Source organism: Trypanosoma melophagium, assembly GCF_022059095.1.
Source record: "Trypanosoma melophagium isolate St. Kilda chromosome Unknown ctg10segment3, whole genome shotgun sequence".
NCBI classification, from domain to species: Eukaryota; Euglenozoa; class Kinetoplastea; order Trypanosomatida; family Trypanosomatidae; genus Trypanosoma; species Trypanosoma melophagium.
In genome coordinates this window covers 87295-110983 of record NW_027125136.1, presented here as the reverse complement: position 1 = coordinate 110983, position 23689 = coordinate 87295, and the positions used below count along the sequence as shown (strand labels likewise).

Below are 23689 nucleotides of genomic sequence, written 5' to 3'. Positions count from 1 at the left end.
TGACTGGATGCACCATGTCATATATATATATATATATATATTATAGGTATACCGTTGTACTAATAGTGCTGTAATATGAGTGATTTATTCCACTCAATTGCTATTTTTTCTTTTTCTTTTCTACATTTATTTACTTAGCTTTCTTTTTTCTTGCCTAGATGATATCGTTTTTCTTGTTTTTTTTTTTGTTGTTTCTGTTTATTGTTTGCTCCTATACTTCTTTTCTTCTTTTTTTTGATCTAAAACCTTCCTATGTATATATATATGTATATATATATATATATATATATATATATATATATATATATATTTATTTATTTATTTATTTATTTATTTATATTTATATTTATATTTATACAAAAAAAAGAAATAAGAAGAAGAAGGAGGGAGAAAAAGAAGATTGCTCTCTTCCCATGAAGCAGCACTCTCTCCATCTCCTGCCCACTGTGAGTCTTTCAACGTTTTTCTCCGATGGATTTACGTTGTCGTCTTCTCCCTCGTTGCCTTTGAAGCAACAACGGCAGCAAAAGTCCAATGTGGAATCTACCAACGTGGAAGATAGAAAAAGAGGGTTAATGCTAGTAGGAGAAGGAGGGCAACATTCATCTCTAACCCACAAGGAGCGTGCGGGTGGAATAAAGCGGTTACGCTCCTCTGTGAGTGAGGCAAGTGCGCAGGGAGTTACACCCAGCAGTGAGCGAGTGACAGAGTCATTAGATACGAGTCAAGTTAATGATGTGGATGATGTTAATTTAGTTCCTGTTAGCGGCGGTGATGGACCGCATGTTTTTCTCGCTCCTAGTTCTACTACATTCATGCAGATGGGACCAAGTGGATCGTGGTTGTCTAAATCTCCATTACCGAATGTACCAGAGACATCTGTTGCTGGTGCTACTGCTGATATTGTCGAGTCAGATGAGGGACAGATGACTACATTATCGCAAAATGGAGTTGATAGAGTTCCGCAGACTGAAGAATTAGCTTCATTACTGCATGCTGCCCTTATGGAGTGTTATAGAGTGGAGGATGAGCTTGTAAAGAACTTTCGAGAAGAGCATGAAGCAAACGAAGAAGAACGAGAAAAAGAAAAGGAACATAAAATAAAGAAAAATGCCCAGATGATAGGAACAGGAGTGTGTTTCAAACCTTTATTATGTGAAGATATTGGTTTATCTCCACCGCAGTATGGTCCTTTCTCTTCTGTTGTACCATCATCATCATCGTCATCATTACCACTTTCATCACCCTTGCTGACATCTGGTAACTTTACTCGTATGGTTGCACAGATTCATTCACAGAAAAAGCGTAGACGGTGTGAATCGCAACGATTGGAAAATCAGATGCGAGATGTTACTCGTGCTAAGGAACTACCCTTGTTAGTTGAAGATGTGGTTCGCTACGCCCAACATCTTATTGGATTCTACTCTAAGAGTAATACTAGCAGCAGTAGTAGTAGTAGTAGTAGTAGTAGTAGTATTACTGGTCAAACAGAGACGTTAACATCACAGTGTGATAAATTAACTATGGATGATCAACGACCTTCCACAGTTTACATTCCCGCAGGATCTCCTGGAAATGAGGTTGGAGATCCTAATCAAATGTTATATGCCAAATTTCCACCTCCCCTTTTTCAAAACTCTTCCTTTGCTGCAGGTGTGGTTCGACTTTTACGTTGGGTTCGAACATGGCAACGGGCCACACCAACGTCAACAGAAATAGCGGAATCTCATCGTAATGGTTACAGAAACAGAAGCAGAAAACAGTCTTCTACCAGTAGCAGCAACAGTAGTAGTAGGAGTAGTAGTACTGGTAGAAGTAATACGAGAGAGAGAAAAACGCTATTGGGAAGAAAATCCAGAAAAGCAGCACTAAACGTGGAATCCGTTTTACCTCAACGACGTGGGCGAAAACGACGTCTTGTGGAAGAACAGATTAACAATAATAATAATAATAATAATAATAATAATAATAATAATAATAATAATAATAGTAATAATAATAATAGTAATAATAATAACAGGAGTAGCAGCGATAACGACAGTGAAAGAAAGGAAGAATTAAGTAAAAATGCAGTCACAAACAACATCGAAAAGAGTAATGGGGAGACTCCCTTGCAGGATTATACTGCCATTCAGAGGTATCACAATGATTGGTTGCGTGCTGCGGACCGAATGATAAGTAGTGGTGCTGCTACTGCAGGAGCTAACCATCATAACCAGAATAAGAACAATAGTAATAACAATCATAACAATAACAATGGTGAAGCAGGTGGTGGTAGAATTAAGTTAATAAACCCTATTTCCGGAGTTTCCTCACAGGAACCGCGTCATTGGAAAGAGTATGGATTAACTACAGATCATGTAATGTATGATGAACACGGAAATCGTCTTCGCAGTGTACGACTTGCAAAGAAGATGGCGAAAATGCGTGCACAGCAGGAAGAAGCTGAAAAGGCAAGAGAACAGAAACGTGGTTACTTTGCTCGTGTTGATGAGAATACTCGAGCCACACGACGGACACTCTTTGATGATGCTTTTTGCACCGATAGTGAAGACTCCAGTGATAGTACGGAGGATGATGTGACTAATATTGCCGTTCTTCATGGTCCCTCCGGTGTGGGAAAGACCGCCACTGTGTATCTGGTGGCGGAGATACTTGGATATCGCGTGGTGGAGATGAATACTTCTGTTCGGCGTTGTCCAAAGAATATTGATCGTTTGTTATCCGAACTCACACGAAGCCGACGACTTAGTGGTCTTGTTCCTGGAAAGGCAATGGTGTGTATTGAGGAGGAGTTAAAGAAACTGAAGAGTGAACATGCTGCCGCTGTTGCTTCGGCTTCTCTCTCAGTAGATACACCGACAAGGAATACGAATGGGAAGAAGAATAAAAAGTCTAACGTTATTTCGGCAAGAGCTGTGGCTGATTTCTTTCGTCCACGAGTGAAGCCAGAGTCATCGGATGTTATACACCTTGATGTGGATTCCACCGTAACAGAAGAAGAAATAGCCGCAACCGTCGTAGTGGGAACAGATGTAGAAGTAGTGGATGACGCTCCTAAGAGAAAAACTGGAAATGATATTGGTAAGGCAAAGTCAATGGAAGATTTGTCGTCAGGGGCAACAAGTACATCGGTAAATGATAATCCAACAGAAGAAGACCCAAATCGTACAATACTTCTCTTTGAAGATGCGGATGTTATTCTTGGAGATGAGGCGATGAAACCATTCTACGCGGCAGTTCGTGATCTTGCCCAGCGTAGTAAAGTGCCTATAGTAGTAACTGTATCCTCTACTCCATCTAGTACTGGTCGTTCAAATACTAATACTACTAATATTACTACTAATACTAATACAACAGGAGGAACAACAACAACAACATCATCAGCAGCAGCATCAGCGCGTGATATTGATACTGCACATATTGTACCGATGGGTGCAGCGCAGGTGGCGCAGTTCTTTGGAAAGCGAACACCATTCACTGGTATTGCTCCAATGTCTCGTAGTACTCTTTTCGCCCAATTACTTGTTGTGGCTGCAGCAGAGAGAGGTCTTCTTTCGATGTTTGACCCTGATACACGTACTGCAGAGGAGAAGGAAAATGCCGCATTACAGAGTAATGAAACCTTAATTGGTGTTACACCTCCTATTACTTCTCGTGGATCTGTTATAGTAAAGAATGTGGAAGAATTTCAGCATATTGCCAATGTTTTGAGAAATGAGGTATATAGTAATATCCAAGGGACACCTTGTGGTACTCTTAATGACCACACAGATGTACGATTCTGGCTTAATCGGTTGGAGTATCTTTTATTGGAAGAGCAGTGGCCAGAAGGCACACCATCTACCTCTTCTATACCTGCTAATACCACAAATAATAATAATAATAATAATAATAATAATAATAATAATAATAATAATAATAATAGTAATAATAATAATATTGATACAAATATTAATGATGGTGCCAATGAATCCCCCTGTATATTGCCAACTCGTGTGAATACGGTGGTTGATGATACAATGGTTGCTGTTCATGAAATCAGTCACTGGGATGTGCGATTAGGTCGTGTATTGCAAGCTTCAGCAAACACAGATTTAATGAAGTTTTCTCCCTGGGAGTGGCAACAGTTTCAGCATGGGGAAGAAATTGCTGCAGTTGGAAATAGCAGCGATATATTACATGATGACGTTATAGGTGAGGTACGCAGTAACAGCAGTGTGGATATGCCATTATCTTCCTCCTCTCTTGACTCTCCACAGATGGAGATGCTAGATATTCTCCGTGGGGTTGTTCCGGTTTCTCTTAGTCAACGAAACAAAACCTCCCACCTGGACTACCATGTACATGACAGAAGTACAACAAGGGATCGAATAGACGCATTTAGTGGTTGGTGGCGCCGTACGCGTAAAACAGATGCTATAAAGTTCTTTGTGGCCTCTCGCGATGCGGCTGCTTATGAAGATGTTATTGGGTTTAGTTGTTTGTTGTAGCAGTAACGACCAAATAAAAAAAAAATAACAACAATAACAATAACAATAATAACTCTTCTTCAGAATGAGGGAAAGCTATGAGCGGGTAAACTTTTTACTTGTGGGTGGTGGTTGTTGAGCTCCCCCCGCCATGCCGTACCGACATAGAAAATGGAAATGGAAAGTTAAAAAAGAACCAAGAAACAGATGAAATTGTAATACTCAATGAAAATGGGATGGGTGATACAGAAAGAAAACCAATACAGATATAAACCTTCAGAAGGAGACTCTGAAGACGAAGGAGTAAAAAAAAAAATACATATACACTTTTTGACTTCATTAAATAAATGCCTGTGTGGGGTGGTTTGGTGAAAGGGTTTTAAAAATGCATATTCTTTTACCTGATTTTTTATGTTTTTTTTTTTTCTTTTAATTTTTCTATCTCTTAGCCCTTTGTTCTTTTTATCTCTTCTTATTTGTAGTCTTCTTAGTCAGAAGAAGGGGAAAAGGGGGGGAAGGAGAGGTACTTTAGAAGCTGGGTCACAACGAGGTAAGCGACCGGCTTTGGGGAAAATATAAAGAGGAGCGACAAGAGTGATTGTTGTGTCTTTTCTTTTCTTTATTATTCTCCCTAAATATATATATATATATATATATATATATATATAGAGAGAGAGAGAGAGAGAGAACAAGGTGATACTAGCACAGATGCCACTTTCTCCCCAGCAGCAACAGGGGTATCCTGCTGCTGTTCTCTTTGAATCTCGTAAAGGTGGTACTCAACGGGTAGTAATGCTTCCTCTTGATTTTGGCGTCTCCACTCTTGCTTTAGCACAGCAGTTGGAGAAACACAGCGGTATTGATATTAAACATATGCAAGTCTTGCAACAACATATCTACACTGGGGAAGTAATATCTGCTGATAGTCAACACAATTGTGGAAGTAGCAATAATGCATTTATTCCCCATGGTGTGGGTACTTTAGTATATCTTTTATATGCCAAACCTGTTGTGAAGGGAACCACTATTGCAGGTCTACCTCACACTTTAGTAACACAGTCCTTTGGTGAAGTAGAAGAGTTGCGTGGTGCTATTCTGCTTGGATTTACTATGTATAAGGGATCTTTTCGATTTGGACGACGTCATGGTAGTGGGAAACTTACAGTATATCCACGTTATGGAATTAGTTGTACCTGGAATGATGATACACCTGTTCTGGATTGTACACATTGTATATTGGAGTACCTGGCCAAAACGAATAGTACAACCTCACATGGGAGTTCTACTACCACTAATATAGGTGATAAAAAAATGCGTGGTCTGAAGTCAAGTAGTAAAACCTCATTAGAGTATATTACCCCACATGTTTCAAGTCAATATATTGGTATGACTTCCCTTATATCATCTGAAGTAACTCCGAATCGTGCATCATTTTCAGGTCTCATTTGGGCAGAACAAGCTCGTTTTGTTGCAGATGGAGTTGGTGAAATGTTATACCCTCACGGTGTACGTTACTGTGGTTGTTGGCAGTGTGGACAACGACATGGATTTGGTGTGGAGTATGATCCAAGTACGAATACACTTTACATGGGTGGTTTCCTGTACGATCACAGAGAAGGAGCAGGGACTCTGCATTACTGTAATACAGGAGCCATGCTATGTGGGAGTTGGAAAGAGGGAAAGTTAACGGATACAGCTAATGCGGTTTTACCTACTTGGTCTTTTGTTTTACAAGGGGCACTATGGAAAAATTATGAAAATTGGTCCTTTGATCATGGTACACTTTTACGCTCATCTGGATCTCTTAGTGGAGTGTGGGAACCATTATTTTCAAATTTTGATGGGCTACTTGCCTCTGTTGCTAATAGTCAAGAAAGTTTTTTCCCTAGTACCACTACAGTTGCTAAAGCCGAAGTATCAGAGGTAGTGGCTGCCTCTACTTTTGATACTCATTCAACTGAGGACAAAGAGGAAACGAAACAGGATGATGATTCTGATGTAAACAACTTTCTACCACTGCTTTCTTCTATGATGCAACGTCCTGAATTTATGGCATTATTGGTCCCTTTTCAGCGATGTTTTTATTTCCTCTATAAGCCATGTACTGGAATTCGTCATTATCTAAATGAAGAAGAAGAGAAAAAAGAGGAAAAGGAGGAGAAAGAAAAAGAAGGGAAAGATCAGGGGACGTTATATCCTGCTTCATTTCCAGAGGGAGGTGATTTAGTTTCACAGCGACACTCTGTGAGTTGTTCCTCATCAGCAATGAGTGGATTTTCTCCTCCTCGTGTAGCAATGTGTAAATCCTCATCGGATGATGTAAATATACCGCGGCAGAACACGCACAGATCACAGCGAAACTCTGAAGTGAAGTGTGAAAAGCGTTTATCATCACTTCTTTCGCAGTTACGGGAACTTGGTCGTAGTTGCAAGCGTGAAGAGGGAAGAATCATGGAAGGATCACAGAGATGTTGTTGGTCTTCTCCGTCGTGGTGTGAAGAGATGGGAATGGGCAACCGCCGCAGTAGAGTTAGCAGTAAGAGTAATCCAAATAATAATAATAATAATAATAATAATAATAATAATAATAATAATAATAATAATAATAATAGTGATGGTTTTCACTGTTTCCACAAGACGAGTATGTCAGAAGAACTTGCCAAACGAATGTCTGCCACAAAATTGTTTGAACGTGCAATGCATGATCTCGGTTCCTTTGTTTCTTCAGTGCGATTGCGATTACTTTCATACGTTGCCGCACACCCAGTGGCCTTTCATATATCTGTAGATGAAAAGATTCTTGCTGTATGCTGGGACTCTGTATACGCGCTTGTGGCTCCTGTTATGCATGATCTTGCTGCTGCTGCAGAAGTAGAGGCGACTACTGCCACAACTCTGGCACTTCAACGTTGTGCTACTCTCACACGTGCAGACTTTATTCCACAATCCGTATTAACAGAAACTACAATGAATGTTGGTAGTGAAAGTACGGAACAAATAGTAACAGAGCGCTGCAGACGTCTCTTTGCATCATCTCTCCATCACAATCGTTGTCTTTTGATACAGACAACTAATGGGAATTTGCTACAGTTTGGATCTACTGTCATTAGTAATAGTAGTAATACTATGCATGATGTAGGGGTTTACGCATCTCCGGCGGAAATGTTTGAGGCCTTTTCTGCCGTATACAATCAAGCGTTGTCTCTCTTTCCACGTAAATCTATCTTGCAGGAACGGTGGATAAGCAGTAGTATTCTGGCTGCATTCACCCATACAGATGAACTGGACCCACGTAATGCACTAAGTCCATTAGCGCTACTTCGAATACTGAACTTTCTTGCAAGTGATGTGAATCCACGTTACCCATTTTCCTGGATAAAAAATGAAAAGAGTAATTCTGAGGTATTGGCAAACATTCCACATTCTTCTTGTGGTGGTAGTGATACGAGTTGTAAAGGAAGTCCTAAAAAGAGAAATTTGACTGGGAGTACAAGGGATATATCTAATAATGTTGACTATGAATCGGGTTCTTGTATGGACTTCACATCCTCCTCAGTCGTTAAAGGAGTATCGGAGGTTTTCTTATTACTCGCTGCAGTCCGCGGTGGTGTGGAGCGACTGCAGAATGTGTATCCATCCATTCGGTACAGTGTAGACATCCCACTCACAGAGGATCCTGCTAATTCTATCAAGCATACTATCGATGATAATACTAATAGTAATAGCAATAATAATAGTGTTGGTGTTAGTAGAGGAAAAAGAAAAGTTGTTTATCCTCTAGATGAGTTGGGGGTCCGTACACGTTTTGTTATGCTTGCTGCTGCTGACTTCACACGGCAGTATTGTAAACATAAAGATGATGTATTAGAGAGTAATGCTGCTAACACCGATGACGTCATTGTGGTGGGAAAAGAAAATGAAAATGAAGATGTAATAATGAAGCGAGATTCCCGTGCTCTCTGGGCACTTGGTTTACCCATACCTGTTATGCAATCCGCATTCATAGCGCCTGTGAGTAGTAGAATAAAGAAGAAATGGACTGAATTCTTTTCATCACAGCAGGAAAGTGTATTAAATGAAAGTATCACAAAAACACAACCGTATTTAGGTACGGCATCATCGGAACTCTTGTTGTGGGTGGTGGAGTGTATTTGGGATGTTTTGGCCTCTCCTAACTATTCCAACCACACAAATGCGTTTGCAACTCCAAGGAAGACCACAAGACATTTACAACAACAACATCATCATCATCATGTGGATCCAACAGAGGCTGGAGGGAAAATGATGAGAAAATGCCAAGATGAAGCAAATACGGCAGATCATAAGACAGAAGGGACGCGGTGTCTCTCGTATCATTGGACACATTTTGCCCCATTCACTTCTCCTTCTCTTCAAAGTGGTTCTAAAACAACAACAACAACAACAACAAGCGTATCAGTACAAACACCTAGACTTCTCACAGAAGATGAACTTTTACAGGTTTCTTTACTAGAGCAACTCCTCGCTGAGGTTGGAGTTCAGATGGAACTGAGGACGCGGTATTGCTATGACAATGAGGAGGATGCCGTGTTGTTGTTTCCCGTAGAAGGACCACTCTCTTCAACCTCCAGTGGGAATACTTCTGGGATGGAATTTACTCCCTGTCAAAGAAGAGTACGATCAACAATATCAACATCAACAACAACATCGGCAGCAGCAGCAGCAGCAGCAGCACTAGTAACGGAAGAATCTCCAATTAAAAGTACGACAGTGCGTTGTGTTGGAAAAGAGGCAAATCTTTCACTTCATGTGGATCCCGCTTTTCTTGGATCACGGGTATGGGAAGTACTGGCAGATGCGTGGCTTAAAGCACTCATCGCACTTCGTGCCAAGAATGTTTCGCTCTCACAGCACGTGAGGCGTAAGTACATGTGCACAGATGTAGTGGAATGCATGAGTTAATGAGTGTATTCTCTTTTCTTTTTTTTTGGTTATTTAGGTGTTTTAATTGCTTCTCTGTTTGACTGTTTGTTTGAGCGTATTGTTGTTTAGTTTTTTACGTTTTCTGGGTAATAATATTATAAATTATGCGTTCGTGTGCGTCAATCAATTCTTGTCTCAGTACTGAGACTTTTCTTATTGCTCTTTATTTTTGCGGTATGCGTTTTTTTTTTGTACATTTTGTTAGTCTTGGTGTTAAGAGAAAAAGCAAAAAAAAGGGAAACAAAAGACTTATTAGAGCTCCTTTTTCTGCTTTTTTCTCACCCTTTTTTGATGTTATATGCGTATTATCACGTATATACACACTCCTTTGTATATCTTTGCTTTTATTATTATTATTATTATTATTACTATTATTATTATTATTATTATTATTATTATTATTATTATTATTATTATTATTATTATTATTATTATTATTATTATTATTATTATTATTATTATTATTATTATAAATATTATTCTCTTTTCTTTCATTTTCGTAAAATAGTAAAAAGGGGTAAAACGGAAGAGAAAAAAAACAGCAGAAAAAATTAATAAAACGCTGTTGTATATGCATTACCGTGGTGTGTATGGGAGCGAGAGACGTGTGTCGTCTGTACTCTCTGATGATATAAGTTCCCTCCAGAGTGGTACACTTCCACCCCCACGCTCATCCAGTGGATATGCCGATCTTCTCAAAGAACAGGAACGAGAGTGTGCGTATCGGCAGGAACATCAAAGTGAGCAGCGTTCTGCGTTTGACTGGAACAGCAGTTACGGAGATGGAGTCTACAATAATACCTCACGTGATGATAGCATGCATGTGGAGGTGATACGGTTGATGAATCAGGAGCGTAACAGTAGTAATACGATACCCATGCGAGTGCCAAGTATAGAGAAGATTAGGGCGAGAATGATGGAAAAGAACACCTATAGCACCACCAACAGTCATAATAATAATAATAATATGATGAGACAACATAACGCTGATGTTGTTGGTGCTCGTGGTGGTAGTAGTAGCAATATTAGTAGAAAAAAGTTATGCGGAGGTCAGATATTGGATGATACATTTGAGGAAATTTGTACCGAAGAGGGACGTACAACAAGAAACACAAAGGCTGTAGATCATGTGATGGGCGATCAATACGGTGGTGGAAAATATGACTCGCGGTATGATGCATATAATGCGGGATATGAAAAGGATGATTACCCTGAAGAAGAGGAAGATGATGATTATGATGATGAGGATGATTACGATGATGAGGAAGATGAAGAGGATGTACCACGTATTCCCATCATTGGTGGTCATGTGAATGGGAAAGTGATGCGTGATATTTTGTATGGAACCCCCAAAGCCGGCGACGCCTATCAAACCCCGCAAGAGGCGGGAAGAAGATCGTACAGGAAAGATCCCCCAACATCGTACCAGCGAGACTACTCGATGCCGGAGAAGGAGAGGAATATAGAAATGTGGTCAAGGAGTGGAAGTGAGGGGGAAGATCCACCGTTGCGTACCGTACATACCGCCTCTGCACCACACAATAATTATAATAATCATAATAATAATGAAAGACGCATGTCCGAGTCATCTCCCACACATCGAACATGGCAGCCACGACCACAGAAACCCCCAGCATCTCTGCATGTAGTCCCCACACACACACACTCACGTGTAATGGAGCCATTCACTGCGGGAGAGCAGGAACGGCCATGCAGACATGCGAAACACACAGCGGTATTGCATTACAGGGAAGAAAGAAGAGATGAGGCGATGGAATTTTCACATGCGCCATTTCCGGATACTTCAGAGGAGCACACTGAGCATCTGCAGCCACGGCGACACACACCAAAGCGAGGAAGCGAAAGACGTGCATTATCCACGTATGAGGAAAGAGAAGAAAGTCAAAAGCGGCAGAGGCCAAAAACAAAGAAGAGACGACAGCAACCGGAGGAATATGAAGATAGTGATGAATATAAAGATGAAGATGGAAATGAATATGAAGGCGAACGTTATGGAAAGAGCGGTCGTCCTCCTCATGTAAAGGGGAAACGGTCTCCATCGCCCGGAGAAACATCATCCTCATCCTACCCAGCAACAGCAGAAGAAGAAAAAGAAGAATCGTTAGAAACAGGAGCATTACCAAAGGCAGAGAAACGCAAAAAGAAGATAAAGAGGGCTAGCAGCAGTCATGAGAATGGAACAAAGTCAAAGAGTAAGGCAGATACGGAAGAGCCTAAGGCGAAGCAAAAACACAAACGGAAACAAAAGATTCAGCAAGATAAAGGGGAAAAAGATAAAAAGGAAGATGATGCTGTAGAGGAAGAAGAAGAGGAAGTGGAACCTGAGGTGGTAGCCACGTTTACAGCCACTGAGAGTTGTGCACCGACAAAGACAAAACCGCAAAAGGAAGAAGAAGTGAAGAAAGAAAAAGTGTTTTGCGGTAAATGCTTTGGTGGGTCTAGGAAGGGAAAGGAAAAGAAAAAGAAAGATGCCAAGCATAGTGATAAGCAGAATGCCATTACACAGACGCAGAATGTAAATGAACCGGCAAGTCCCAAGCAGAAAGAGAGGCAACCCTCCGAAACGGCGGAGGAGAAGACGGAATTAAAAACAAAACAAGAAGAAAAGAAAGAGGAGAGGAAGAAGGAAAAGAAAGACAAAAAGAAGAAGAAGGCAGAAGAAGAAGAAGAGGAGGAATATGAAGAGGGATATGAAGAAGACGTGGAAGAGGATCTCCCTGTGGATCCATCACTCTCCTCATCTTTTCACTCAGAATTTGATGAGAAAGTGAAAGACACAACTCGACGAAATGCGTCACTTCGCCGTTCTGCGAACTCCGAGCGGGGCGCATGGCGACAACATCGTCATTTAGGGGACAGCCGTATAGAGAACTGGAGTGATGTGGATTAGGAATAATTCGGTTTCTTTTTCTTTTGTTGTTTTTGTTTTTTTTTTGTTTGTTTTTTTGTTTTTTGGACGCTGTTGATATATGTTTCTGATTTTACTATTTGATGGGTGCCTTTTTGTTGATTTATGCTTCTGTTGATATTAGCGATGATGATAATGATAATGGCATTTATGAAAGTAGGAGGGTGTGAAAGTAAGTTTCTGCCGTAGTAGACGTGATACCAACAGATATATATATATTTCGTGCGCACGCCTCAAGGGAGAGAGAGAGAGAGAGAAATAAGCAAGAGTGTAGATTGGGAACAATAAACAGCAATGATACCAGAATAAGGTACGAAGCGCAAAAAGAAAAATAAGGTAGAACTGAAGGAAAATTGTAGATTAAAGAAAAGTAATGAAAGGGGAGAAAGAAAACTTGATGTGCATACGTTGCTTCCCGTATCCTTCTCTCTCGCTTTCTCACGCACACAATTTAAATATATGTGTATGTGTGTGTGTAAAATATAATTTTTGTTTATATCCCTCTTACCATTGTTTAAACTAATGTGGTAATTCGTAATGCATGGTTCTTTATCTATAATGGTGTTTGTGTTTCTGTTGTATGTCTATCTCTCTCTCTCTCTCCAAGAGGAATAACTTTCTGGATTTGTTTATTATTTATTTTTGTCTTATTTATTTATTTGTGTGTGCGTGTGTGCGTTTTCTCATCGTTCTGCTACTCTGTGGATTTCTTTGGTGGATCATTTCCTCCACCAATTCATTCTTTTATTCCCTCTTCCCCCTGCGTATCTGGACGCCCAAATAGAGCTGAATAAAGAAAAAGGAAACAACAATCATAAAGATGAACAGAATGGTATTTTTTTTTTTTTCAATCTATTTACTTTTTTCATTGTATTGGCTCAGTTTCAAATATTCACGTCCTCAATTCTGGATAATGTTTACTTATGATGTTTCTTTTTCTTTATTTGTTTGTCTGTTTTTGATTTTCTTCTCCCTTTTGTTTATGTGGCAACATTTATTTTGTTTTATTTCTTCTTTTTTGGTCCGTTATTTCTCACTTTGAGAAGAGATAGATAAGAAGAAAATGAGAGGTTCTGGTAAGTAAAATTTATTTAAGCTGTTCTACCATTCCCTTAATTTCTTTTATTTCTCGGTTTGTTTCATTGTTTCTTTCTTTGGGGACGTTTACTCACGTCTCCATAAAATATAAAGCACAAGAGGCATAATATATATAATATATACAAGAATAGAAGAACTCGTGAATAAATTATTTTTTTTTTCTTAAAAATAAGGGGAAAAAAATAAGCAATAATCGCGTTGTAGAGGTCTAAAGAAGAAAAAAAGAAATACAAAAGAAAATTTTATATTGTTTATTCATTTGACTTTTAAAGAAAGAATTTCTCATATCTGTCTCTGCTCTTTTCACCTCTGTCAATATGATAAAGATGTATGCGGGTTAATAAGAAGAGAGCATATCTATTAGAGAAAAAGAACTTCAAAATAGACTTCTAATTACTTATTATAAATGTATTGTTTCGCTTTGTGAGTATTATTATTATTATTATTGATATGTTTTCTTTTCCTTCTCTTCTTTACTTTTATCTATTTACCATTGTATGATACGCTTACACAAATACGTATTTGTGTATCTTAGCGTATCCGCAAGGGATAGGAAAAGGGGGAGTTTCCGAGCAGAAAGTGAAATAAAAAAAGAAAGAAACAGAAAAAAAAAAGCAAACGGAGTGGAACGTTCAAAAGGAACACACTTGAACTGATAATAAAAGAGAAAAAAGAAAGAGACCAAAAAAGAAACAAGTTCTTTAAAAAAAAAACCAAGGAGGAAAGGCGTCTGAATTGGACAACAAAAACAGAAGAAAAAGAACTAAGAAAGAAAAGGAAGAAGAAAAGAAAAAGAATACAATTATTTGAGAAGTTGTGAATTTGCCCAATTATAGTTCTACTAACAATGTACCAACATGTTCCTATGGGAATGAATGGCAGGGGTGCTACTGGCACAAATGCCGCTAATATGGCAACAGAGAGTGGAGTTTTTTATAATGGAACTCTTGGTGTTGCTGCTGCTGGTCATGTTAATGTTAATGCTGCTGGTGCTGGTGGTAATGCCGCAATGTCAGCAGATGTAACGGGTGTGAATAATTTTGCGCAACTCTCATCAAGTGCCTTGTCTAGTGCAGATGATGCGAGTAATGAGGAAGTGAATCAATTACTAAAGGAACTTGAGTGTTCTGTTGGGGGACCACATGCGGCGGCTGTTTTACGTGATGCGGTGTGGGCGATTGAACGTCGCTCGATGGCGAGTTTTGATCCACTTAGCCGTGATCTCTTTCTCGAGCAGCGCATACGAGATGTTCTCTCTGAGTTATCCCGTACATCTAATCCAAAGATGTTGTTGCTTGCTGTAGACTTTATTGATGCCCTATTAGGGGTCCAGTACACAAATCCAGAGCAGAAGTTTACACGACTCTGTCGGAGTCTCTTTATGGTGCTGCACTGCGGTATTGAGAAGCCGGCAAAGGAGGCACAGCGGGTGTTAAAGCGGATGTTGGAGATGGATCTCCAATTTGGTCCGTTTGACCCTCCTCTAAAGTCCTTTATCACGAAGGAATTGAGAGATAACTGTGAATTGGCCCTTATTCAATTACATGGACGAGCGCAGCAAACAAAAGGGCCTTTTGTGGCTCAATTTCTTGCGGTTATGTTAGCACTTGCGGCTACGGCGGAGGTAAATCCACGTTATATGGCTGGACAACTTCGTCCACATGCCGTACAACTCGCAACAGCACTTGCGGGATCTTCTGATGAAGTTTTGCGCCGTGCCGCGTATGATTGTTTAGTAGCGATATTTAGTCACACAAGTGCGTTACGGCATAATGAGGTGGTGTTGGAAAACCGACGTGTCTTAGATGATGCTATTCGTTCTCTTAATACGAGTCATAATAATGAAAGCAGTATTATATCAACACTTCAATCACTTCGTGCTCTTATTAGTAGCCGTGGTGTACATTGTATGGAAAAACAGGCTCAGATTTTACCTCAGCTTTGTGTACTTGTAACAGAGCAACATCGTGTATCAAAATCCCCCGCTGTTCGAGGCGCTGTATGTAATCTTGTCCCCGTTATTGCAGAAACAGACATTCTTTCTGCGGCACGACGTACAACATATTGTGCTATTATTATGGAACCTGTTAAAAATGTTCGTGATGAAAAGAATAAAAGGTTGGAACTACGTAATGTAGCTACCTTTATTCAAAACGTTGGATATGAAGTATTAGACTCTACAAACAGAACCAATTTGGATTCTATTTTAATGCGTTATATAACCCGACGGGAAACCCAGGAAGAATGCTGGCATATATTAGCAGCTATATGCAGTAGTCAAACACGATCATCTTGTAGGCGAACACAGTTTGGAGGTAGATCCACGTGGTCTGTTTTTGAGAACTCTGGAAGTAGGAATGAAATGCCAGTGGTAGGAACAACAACAACAACAACCACACCAGTAGAGAATATTATTACCGCAAAGGAAGCATTTTCTGGAGTAGGTAGTCCATTAGAAACACCGATGAATAATAGTATTAATTCTGGGACCTCCAAACAACAGTCTATCATGCAGCATGTTGGTAATTTAGTACGACGTTGTATTCCACATATGGCACATGCCGTTCTTTCCGCTGAACTTGTTCAATACACAGCTATAATGAAGGAGCATATTCCTTCTGTAAGTGCAGATCTGATGGCGGCCCTTGATAGTCTTGTAGATCGTAAGTTAAAAGATGATGGTCAAGATTGTAAACGAACAGATGGAGGAAGTAGTACATCCCAATCCTTACGAGAAAGTGCTCCTTCGGTTCCATCAGGATCTGCACAATCTAAATCGCATCAAGACGCTACACAAGCATCTACATATAATCCATCTAATAGCGCGGTAGGCCGTCTGGCGCAGTATTTTCTCCCACCAGCAACACTTGAATCAAACACCACCGCTGCTGCTGCCGCTACCAAAGGTAGTGTAACTTCTGGTGTAAATAATAATAATGATAATAATAATAATAATAATAATAATAATAATAATAATAATAATAATAATAATAGTAACAATAATAATAATAATAATAATAATAATAATAATAGTGTTGGTAGTGCTGCTTCTATTACAGCAGGGGCGACGGTAGTTGGTACTGCTACTTCTGTTGGTCTTGGTGATATGTCTGCACATAGTGTTACTACCACATTGCCTACAACCACAGGACTCAGTTTCTCTTTTGCAGGTGTTGGTAGTGCTCCTAGTGCCTCAGTACCGCAGCTAGTGGGAGCATCTGAAATAAAGATTGCCCTTGAGGTATTCGCAAAACGACAAATTACATCTGTTCAGCAGTTAAAGGAAGTTCGAACATCTATTATACAATACCAACGACATTATGATTCGGAGGTGCGGCAGCAGTGTAGTACGGCTGTAGTGGAAGCCCTTAGTGGTTGGACACAGTATGCAAAACAACATCGTACCTCTACCTACTCCACTAGAGTTACAGAAATATTGGAACTTTATATACGACATGTGGTAATGGAGTTAGATCCTAAAGTTCGTCTTATGCAAATTGCACTTTTAGCAAATGCTGTGGAGTTACGACCTTTTCTTTTAGAAAATAGGATTCTTAAAACACTTACAAGTTTTCTACATGATGTATCACATGTTCGAGAAAAAACGGTAGAACTTTTTGTGGCACTAACTCAAGAAACAAAATCTGGAGCCCCTGTAGAAGCAGTACATCAGAATTTATCTGTGCTTGTAGAATCATGTGTTGTGGCATTAGAATATTCTATTGATCCACGTATTCTTATCCGTCATATGTCTGATTTACAAACACTCGCCAAGTTCAGTCTTGCACCTTTAATGGATCATTTACATCGTATTTTTATTGCGTTTCAAAAACAATTACGAGAGGAATTGGTAGATGATCCTATTGTACTTTCAATTTTAAAGACTTTGGATACAATTCTTGGTGCCTTTAAAAAAGAAGAAGTTATGCTACAATATCAAGATGATGTGGCTGAACTTTACGTTCCTGTAGTAGGTATTCTCCGCTCAAGTACTTCTTTATCACTAAGTCATGCCGCTATTGCTGTATTGGTAAAAATGCACATTGTAGGTGCTTCACCAAGGGAATGGAATGCCCCTCAGTTACATGATTTAATACAATCTATTACTTCTGTATATATTGGTTCTACAAATAGCTCAGAAAAAGAATTAGCACAGGTATTAACACTCTTTGGTCAACTTGGAGCAGTAGATCCGTCAACTAAACCAGATACTGCTGCGATGAAAAAGAAAAAAGATGATGAAGCAGCTATTCAAGATGAAGCAGATCTTGAACTTACATATGATTACACTGTAATTGTGTATCGTGATCTAAGCCGAATGTTAGATTTGAGTTTATCTGAAATGGTATGTACGCAAGCAATGCGTACCTTGTTACATCTTGTACAAACCACATCCGATAAGAAAGAACTTATTGGTGGTGCTCATGCAGCGAAGGCAGTCTTACAGATTGCTAAACGTGCAACGGATACTCCGTCTCTTCGAATTGAAGCATTACATATACTTACAGCTATTACTTCACTTCGTCATGAAAAAATCACCAAAACGTTATTACCAGAAATTGTAGTTTTACTTGAACAACTTTGGTATACCCATGATCATGCCCTTTTTCGTGCTGTATTAGATGTTGTAAGTGCATTAAAACCTGGTAATTTATCAGGAAAGGAACAGTCAGAAGTTTGGCCTTGGCTTTATCCTCGTCTTGTGGATGTTGCTTTGCAGGATCGTACAGAATCTCGTGAGTTCTGTCTCCGTGTTCTTGGTATTTTACTTCACGCCAGTTATATTCCCCCACACTGCATTCCCGTTGTTTTTCCCATGCTTATGCAGTTTGTGCAGCAAATGGATCAATTGGTGGAAGTGCGTTCTCTCTCTCTTTGTGTGGCTATTCACATTGTGTGTGATCTCAAGGCGGTACAGCATCTCTCTTCGCTACTGCACGCCGCCCGCACTCTCACACGACACTGTGAACTTAGTGAAGACCTCGGCCCACGTCTTGCCTCTACACTTGTGCGAGACTCTCTCAAGATTCTTGCTGCACTTTATCCTGGTGGAAAAGCGGCCATACGAGCACTGCGAGAACGGTTGCGGGAGGCAGAGGAGGCGGCCCATAGTAATAATAATAATAATAATAATAATAATAATAACAATTATAGCAGCAGCGGTAATGGTAATGGTAATGGTAATAATGGTGGAGGAAACACAGCGCACATGAATGGGAATAATAATAATAATAATAATAATAATAATAATAATAATAATAATGGTAATGATAATGCGAATAATTTTAACAATGGCCACAATAACAACACGATCTATAACAGTAACGCTAACCATATTGTTGGAAGTGGGATGGGGAATGTGCCGTACTTACGTCGGTATCAACAAGAGCATCCGCGTGAACTTCGTCGTGGTAATAGTTTCATTCTTCACCACGAGGATGAGAGATGGGATATATATCCCCAGGGACAGCAGGATATAACATTGTTTATGAAGCAAGTTGAGTTTGGACTCCGCTGTAAAGATAATAAGTGGCGGGAGTGGTTTGCAGAGTTTCAAAAGAATATAATTGTCGTTTCCCCACACCCCGTATTTCGTATTATGGTGGATCTTTTTGAAAAGCATGAACCCCTGCGGCGTAAACTCTTTCATCCATCCTTTAAATGCTTCTATGAATCTCTTAATGCGGAGCAGTTAAAAAAGGTAAATGAGGTACTCAATCTCGCACTACGCTCTGGGGATAGTGAGGTGGTTTCTAAATGTCTCGGACTTGCAGATTACTTGGATCACAATCCCCCAAATATAAAGGAACCTGTTTTACGTCAGTTAAGACATCTTGAAAGTAATGAAATGTTTCCTCGAACGAATACGGCAACGGCCACTCTTCACTCCGGCTCAGAACAGCAAGGAAAAACCATTAGTGATAACTTCAATCTTGAGTCACCAACCTTCTCCCTGGGATCGTCAGAGAGAACACGCCCAGGTACACATCAGACAACCTCCAATTTCACAACAAATCTTGTAGGGACCACAAACAATAATAATAATAATAATAATAATAATAATAATAATAATAATAATAATAATAATAATAATAATAATAATAATAATAATAATAATAATAATAATAATAATAATAATGATAATAATAATAATGATACTGTCAGCGTGAGTCAAACACAGAATGATGATGTAGAAACAGATTTCCCTAGAAATGATGAAATTATTGGGGATTTTAATCCATTGGCGCGTCCAATCACGACGACGACACATTCTGTCCCCGCAACGACATGTCCGCATGCGCCACCTATTCCTAATACTGTAAATCCATTATTTACTATGGATAGTCTTGTAGAGGCTGCCCAACGTACACATATGTATGACAAGGTTATGAGTTACCTTGAGAATAATGTACTACCAGTTATTGAAAAGTATCGTTACCGAAAGCGTGTACCAAAAGAGGTTTTTCACTCTGTCGTTCTTCCACTTGCGTGGTTGTACAGTAAACGTGAAATGCAAGATTCTGTTGTAGGTCTATTTCGTGCGATTCGCTACAAGACAGAAAATGAAGACGCATTAGGTTATGAATTACTGCAATGGTGGGTTGTGGCTCAAAGCGTGTATGCTAGTAAAGTAAAGGACTATAGTAAGAGTAGTACAGTTGATATTGAAGGATATGTTCGTACACTATGTCTCTGTGGTGAATGGGAAAAAGCCTTGCATGTCGTTAAGGCTTCTTATAAACAAACTTCACAACTTTCTTCTACTGTAGCAGAATCTGGTGCTATGGCAGCTTGGATTCTTGGAGAATGGGACGATGTGAAAGAATTGACAGAGCGTGTTCCTGCTAAAGAAAAAGGAAATATTGCGGTAAGACTTTTTTATCAAAATGCTGTGTATTTTCACGATGAGTTTAGTAAGAAATGTACTGGAGGGGGAGAAATCTCAAAACGTGTAGTTTTTATTCGTGATATAACACGTGCAAAGTTAGAAGTAGATGAAAGTCTCAAAACATTACTACCGCTAAGTTACGCTCATGCTTATGAAAATCTTACAATGCTACAACACCTTACAGAAATGGAAGAACAAGTGGCATATGTAGAGTCAAATTCTGTGGTTTTTAGAGATTTACTTGTAGAACGTTGGAAACGGCGTTTTACTGCTCTAAAACCAGATTCACTATTACCTAGTCTTAGATCTCTTATGGTGCATTCCCTCGTACTTCAACCGAATGAAATGTCTGAAATGATTTTAAATTTCTGCGAACGAATGGGTACAAATTATCCTCAATTATCCAAATGGGCTATGGCATGGTTGCAACTTGGACGTACTCCACGTGGAAGTCATGAATATAAACGTGATCATATGGTTTCTGGTGCCCCACTTAGTTCTCAACCTCTGGTTGCAGTTGTCTATATTGGTCAGTTGTGGAATGAAGGTAAACGTAAGGAAGCGGTTTCTATGATGGAAAAGTTTCTTGATGAAACTCGACCAGTATTAGAACAAAAACAACCATTTTGTTATGGTACTGCCCAACTTCGTCTTGGAGCATGGAAACAGGAAATGTATGCTGATTCTTTCTGGAAAAGTGAACACCGTCAAGAGGTTCTTCGTCATTTTCATGAAGCTATACGAGCCGTGCCTGAAAGTTGTGATGTATGGCATAGTTGGGGTTTATTGAATTATCGTGTGCAACAACGTGATCAATCACTAACGTCAGAGGAACAACATTGGTTTGTTGAAGCAGCTCATCAAGGTTTTGTGGCAGCTATTTGTAGAAGTTCAAGTCCTTCTACAGCTTTACCTGGAGTTATGCGTTTACTACAACTTTGGGTATTTCATAATGGTGTTTCTCTCTTAAAAGAGTCTGTGGCAGATAGTGTTTCTCGTATTCCAACCGATTACTGGGTACAAGCCATTCCACAATTGATTGGTCATTTAAGTAATAATAGTCATGATGTACGAGAAGTAATTAGTATGATTCTTCGACAATTATGTGAAGTTCATTCACAAGCTGTTGTATTTCCTTTATTAGTGGTATTTATGTCTGATGATGGATCTGGTGGTCCTCAATTACGTCGACGTGAACTTGCCCAATCTATCATTAAGTACTTACCCAAACGTATTCGTTCAGATGCAGAACTTGTTGCAAGACTTTTAGTAGATGTATCTGCTATTCCTATTGAAAAGATTCGAGAAAATCTTAGTGCGGTAGCAACAGCATGGAATCCTAATGCAGAGTATGAAGAAGACGCAGAAGAAGTTCGAAGAAGATTAAAATCTGTACTTGATATCTTTAATGCCCATCGTCGACATTTATTGTATACAGTTGGAGATATTGGACAATATATTGATATGGTATTGGAAGATGAAAAACAAGGTAATCGTGAAAAGGCAAGTAGTATAGTAACTCAATTAGTAGATGAAATTACCAAACATATAGCAGAGAAACTTGGAAAAGAACCCCAAAAGGCAATGGAACCATTACTAAATCTTCGTAATCTTTCTATAGCTGTATTTGGTGAATATGATATTCAATATACAAATTTTCCTACTATTGCATCTTTTAGCTCTAAATTAGATGTTATTCCATCTAAAAAACGTCCCCGTCGTATTCGTTTGACAGGATCAAATGGTTTTATGTATACATATTGTCTTAAAGGGAATGAAGATATACGTATGGATGAACGTGTTATGCAGCTTTTCGGAATGGTTAATGTACTTCTTAGTGATGCACATACCAATAATAGTGCCTTTATTCATCGTTTTCCTGTAATTCCAATTAGTAACAATGTGGGTCTACTTGGTTGGGTAGAAAACGCTAATACTATTAACAATACTATCTGCATTCATCGAAATACTATATCTAAAATTCGCACCTATCACGAATCCAGTGTCCTTCGCTCCTACGTAGAATCCTTTGGAGAGTGGGATAAACTAACTATGATTCAACGCACAGAAGTACTTGAGTATGTTATGACACAACCCAATTGTGAGGCGGTTGATGTCGCACGTGCCATGTGGCATCGTTCTAACACCGCAGAACAGTGGCTTGAGCGGCGCACGGCGTTTACACAGTCACTGGCCACTATGTCTATGGTGGGATATGTATTAGGACTTGGTGATAGACATCTTGGTAATATTCTTCTATCTATGTCTACTGGTAAGATTGTACATATTGATTTTGGTGATAGCTTTGATGTTGGTAGACTGCGTCATGTCCTTCCAGAAACAATTCCATTTAGACTAACACGAATGTTAACAAATGCGATGGAAGTGTTTGGTGTGGATGGAGTTTTTCGCTCCTCTTGTGGTCGTACGCAGACGACTTTACACAAGAATCGTGACAGTATCATGGCTCTTTTGTCTGCCTTTGTGCACGACCCTATTGTGCAGCATAAGGGAAAGATGAAAAACATGATGGAAAAGAGTCGAACCCCGCAAGATATTGCAGAACGTATTCGAAATAAACTACGTGGAGCAGAAATGGCCGTTGAGGATAGTGATCTTGTTATCTTTAATACAGTACCGGAGAGTGCACGCCGTCCGGATCTGTTTTATATGTCAAATGCCTTTAATGATGCAGCACGTCGAAGTTTAGGTAATGCACTAACAACACCGATGCAAGTGTCAATGTTGATTGATGAGGCCACCCGCGTGGAGAACTACGCCGCACTTTATTTTGGATGGGGACCACTCTGGTAATTATTAATCAGTGATGACAAAAATGAAAATGATACGGTTTTCTATTTAAAGAGATTTTTTGTTTTATAGTGTGTGTGTGTGTGTGTGTGTGTGTGTGTGTGTCTATCTAACTATCTATCTATCTGTCTCTCTATCATTCTGTGAACCGACGTGAGATCCCTTATCAGTATAAGAAAAAAGCAAAACAGTATATATAAATATACGATAGAAGAAAAGTATGAGAACAGAAAAACAAAAGAGCGAGTGAGGATCGTAAACTAAAATCATAAAAATAATAAAAATGAAAAAAGAAAATGGGAAAAACAGTTAACAAGTGGTTTCTTCTCACACTAGTCGATAATATGTTTCTGAAAAGGAGAGGATGAACAAAAAGGAAGAACGCTATGACAAAGAACCAATGGTATCTCGCTCTTCTATAGTTCTCTCTTTTTCTTTCTAATCCCCTATTAGACTACTTTCTTTGGTCCTGCATTCTTACTCACACAGGTACACCTTCAAAGGATTTAAAAGGTGCTAATGTGTAAA

At 39.3% G+C, this 23689-nt stretch overlaps 4 protein-coding genes across 4 annotated transcripts; all 4 read left to right on the top strand.

Moving 5' to 3' along the window:
- Positions 1–413: 413 nt before the first annotated feature.
- Positions 414–4493, top strand: LSM04_000324 (ATPase; the record flags this gene model as incomplete). The annotated part of the gene is made up of 1 exon (XM_067336665.1): positions 414–4493. One exon carries the CDS (start codon positions 414–416, stop codon positions 4491–4493), a length of 4080 nt encoding a protein of 1359 aa, XP_067194676.1.
- A 687-nt stretch (positions 4494–5180) lies between these two features.
- Positions 5181–9413, top strand: LSM04_007544 (MORN motif; the record flags this gene model as incomplete). Its single annotated transcript, XM_067336646.1, has 1 exon — positions 5181–9413. One exon carries the CDS (start codon positions 5181–5183, stop codon positions 9411–9413), a length of 4233 nt encoding a protein of 1410 aa, XP_067194790.1.
- A 592-nt stretch (positions 9414–10005) lies between these two features.
- On the top strand, positions 10006–12345 carry LSM04_002563 (uncharacterized protein; the record flags this gene model as incomplete). The annotated part of the gene is made up of 1 exon (XM_067336635.1): positions 10006–12345. One exon carries the CDS (start codon positions 10006–10008, stop codon positions 12343–12345), a length of 2340 nt encoding a protein of 779 aa, XP_067194708.1.
- Positions 12346–14308: 1963 nt separating this feature from the next.
- LSM04_001656 (PIK-related kinase) lies at positions 14309–23164 on the top strand (the record flags this gene model as incomplete). The annotated part of the gene is made up of 1 exon (XM_067336624.1): positions 14309–23164. One exon carries the CDS (start codon positions 14309–14311, stop codon positions 23162–23164), a length of 8856 nt encoding a protein of 2951 aa, XP_067194695.1.
- Positions 23165–23689: the final 525 nt, after the last annotated feature.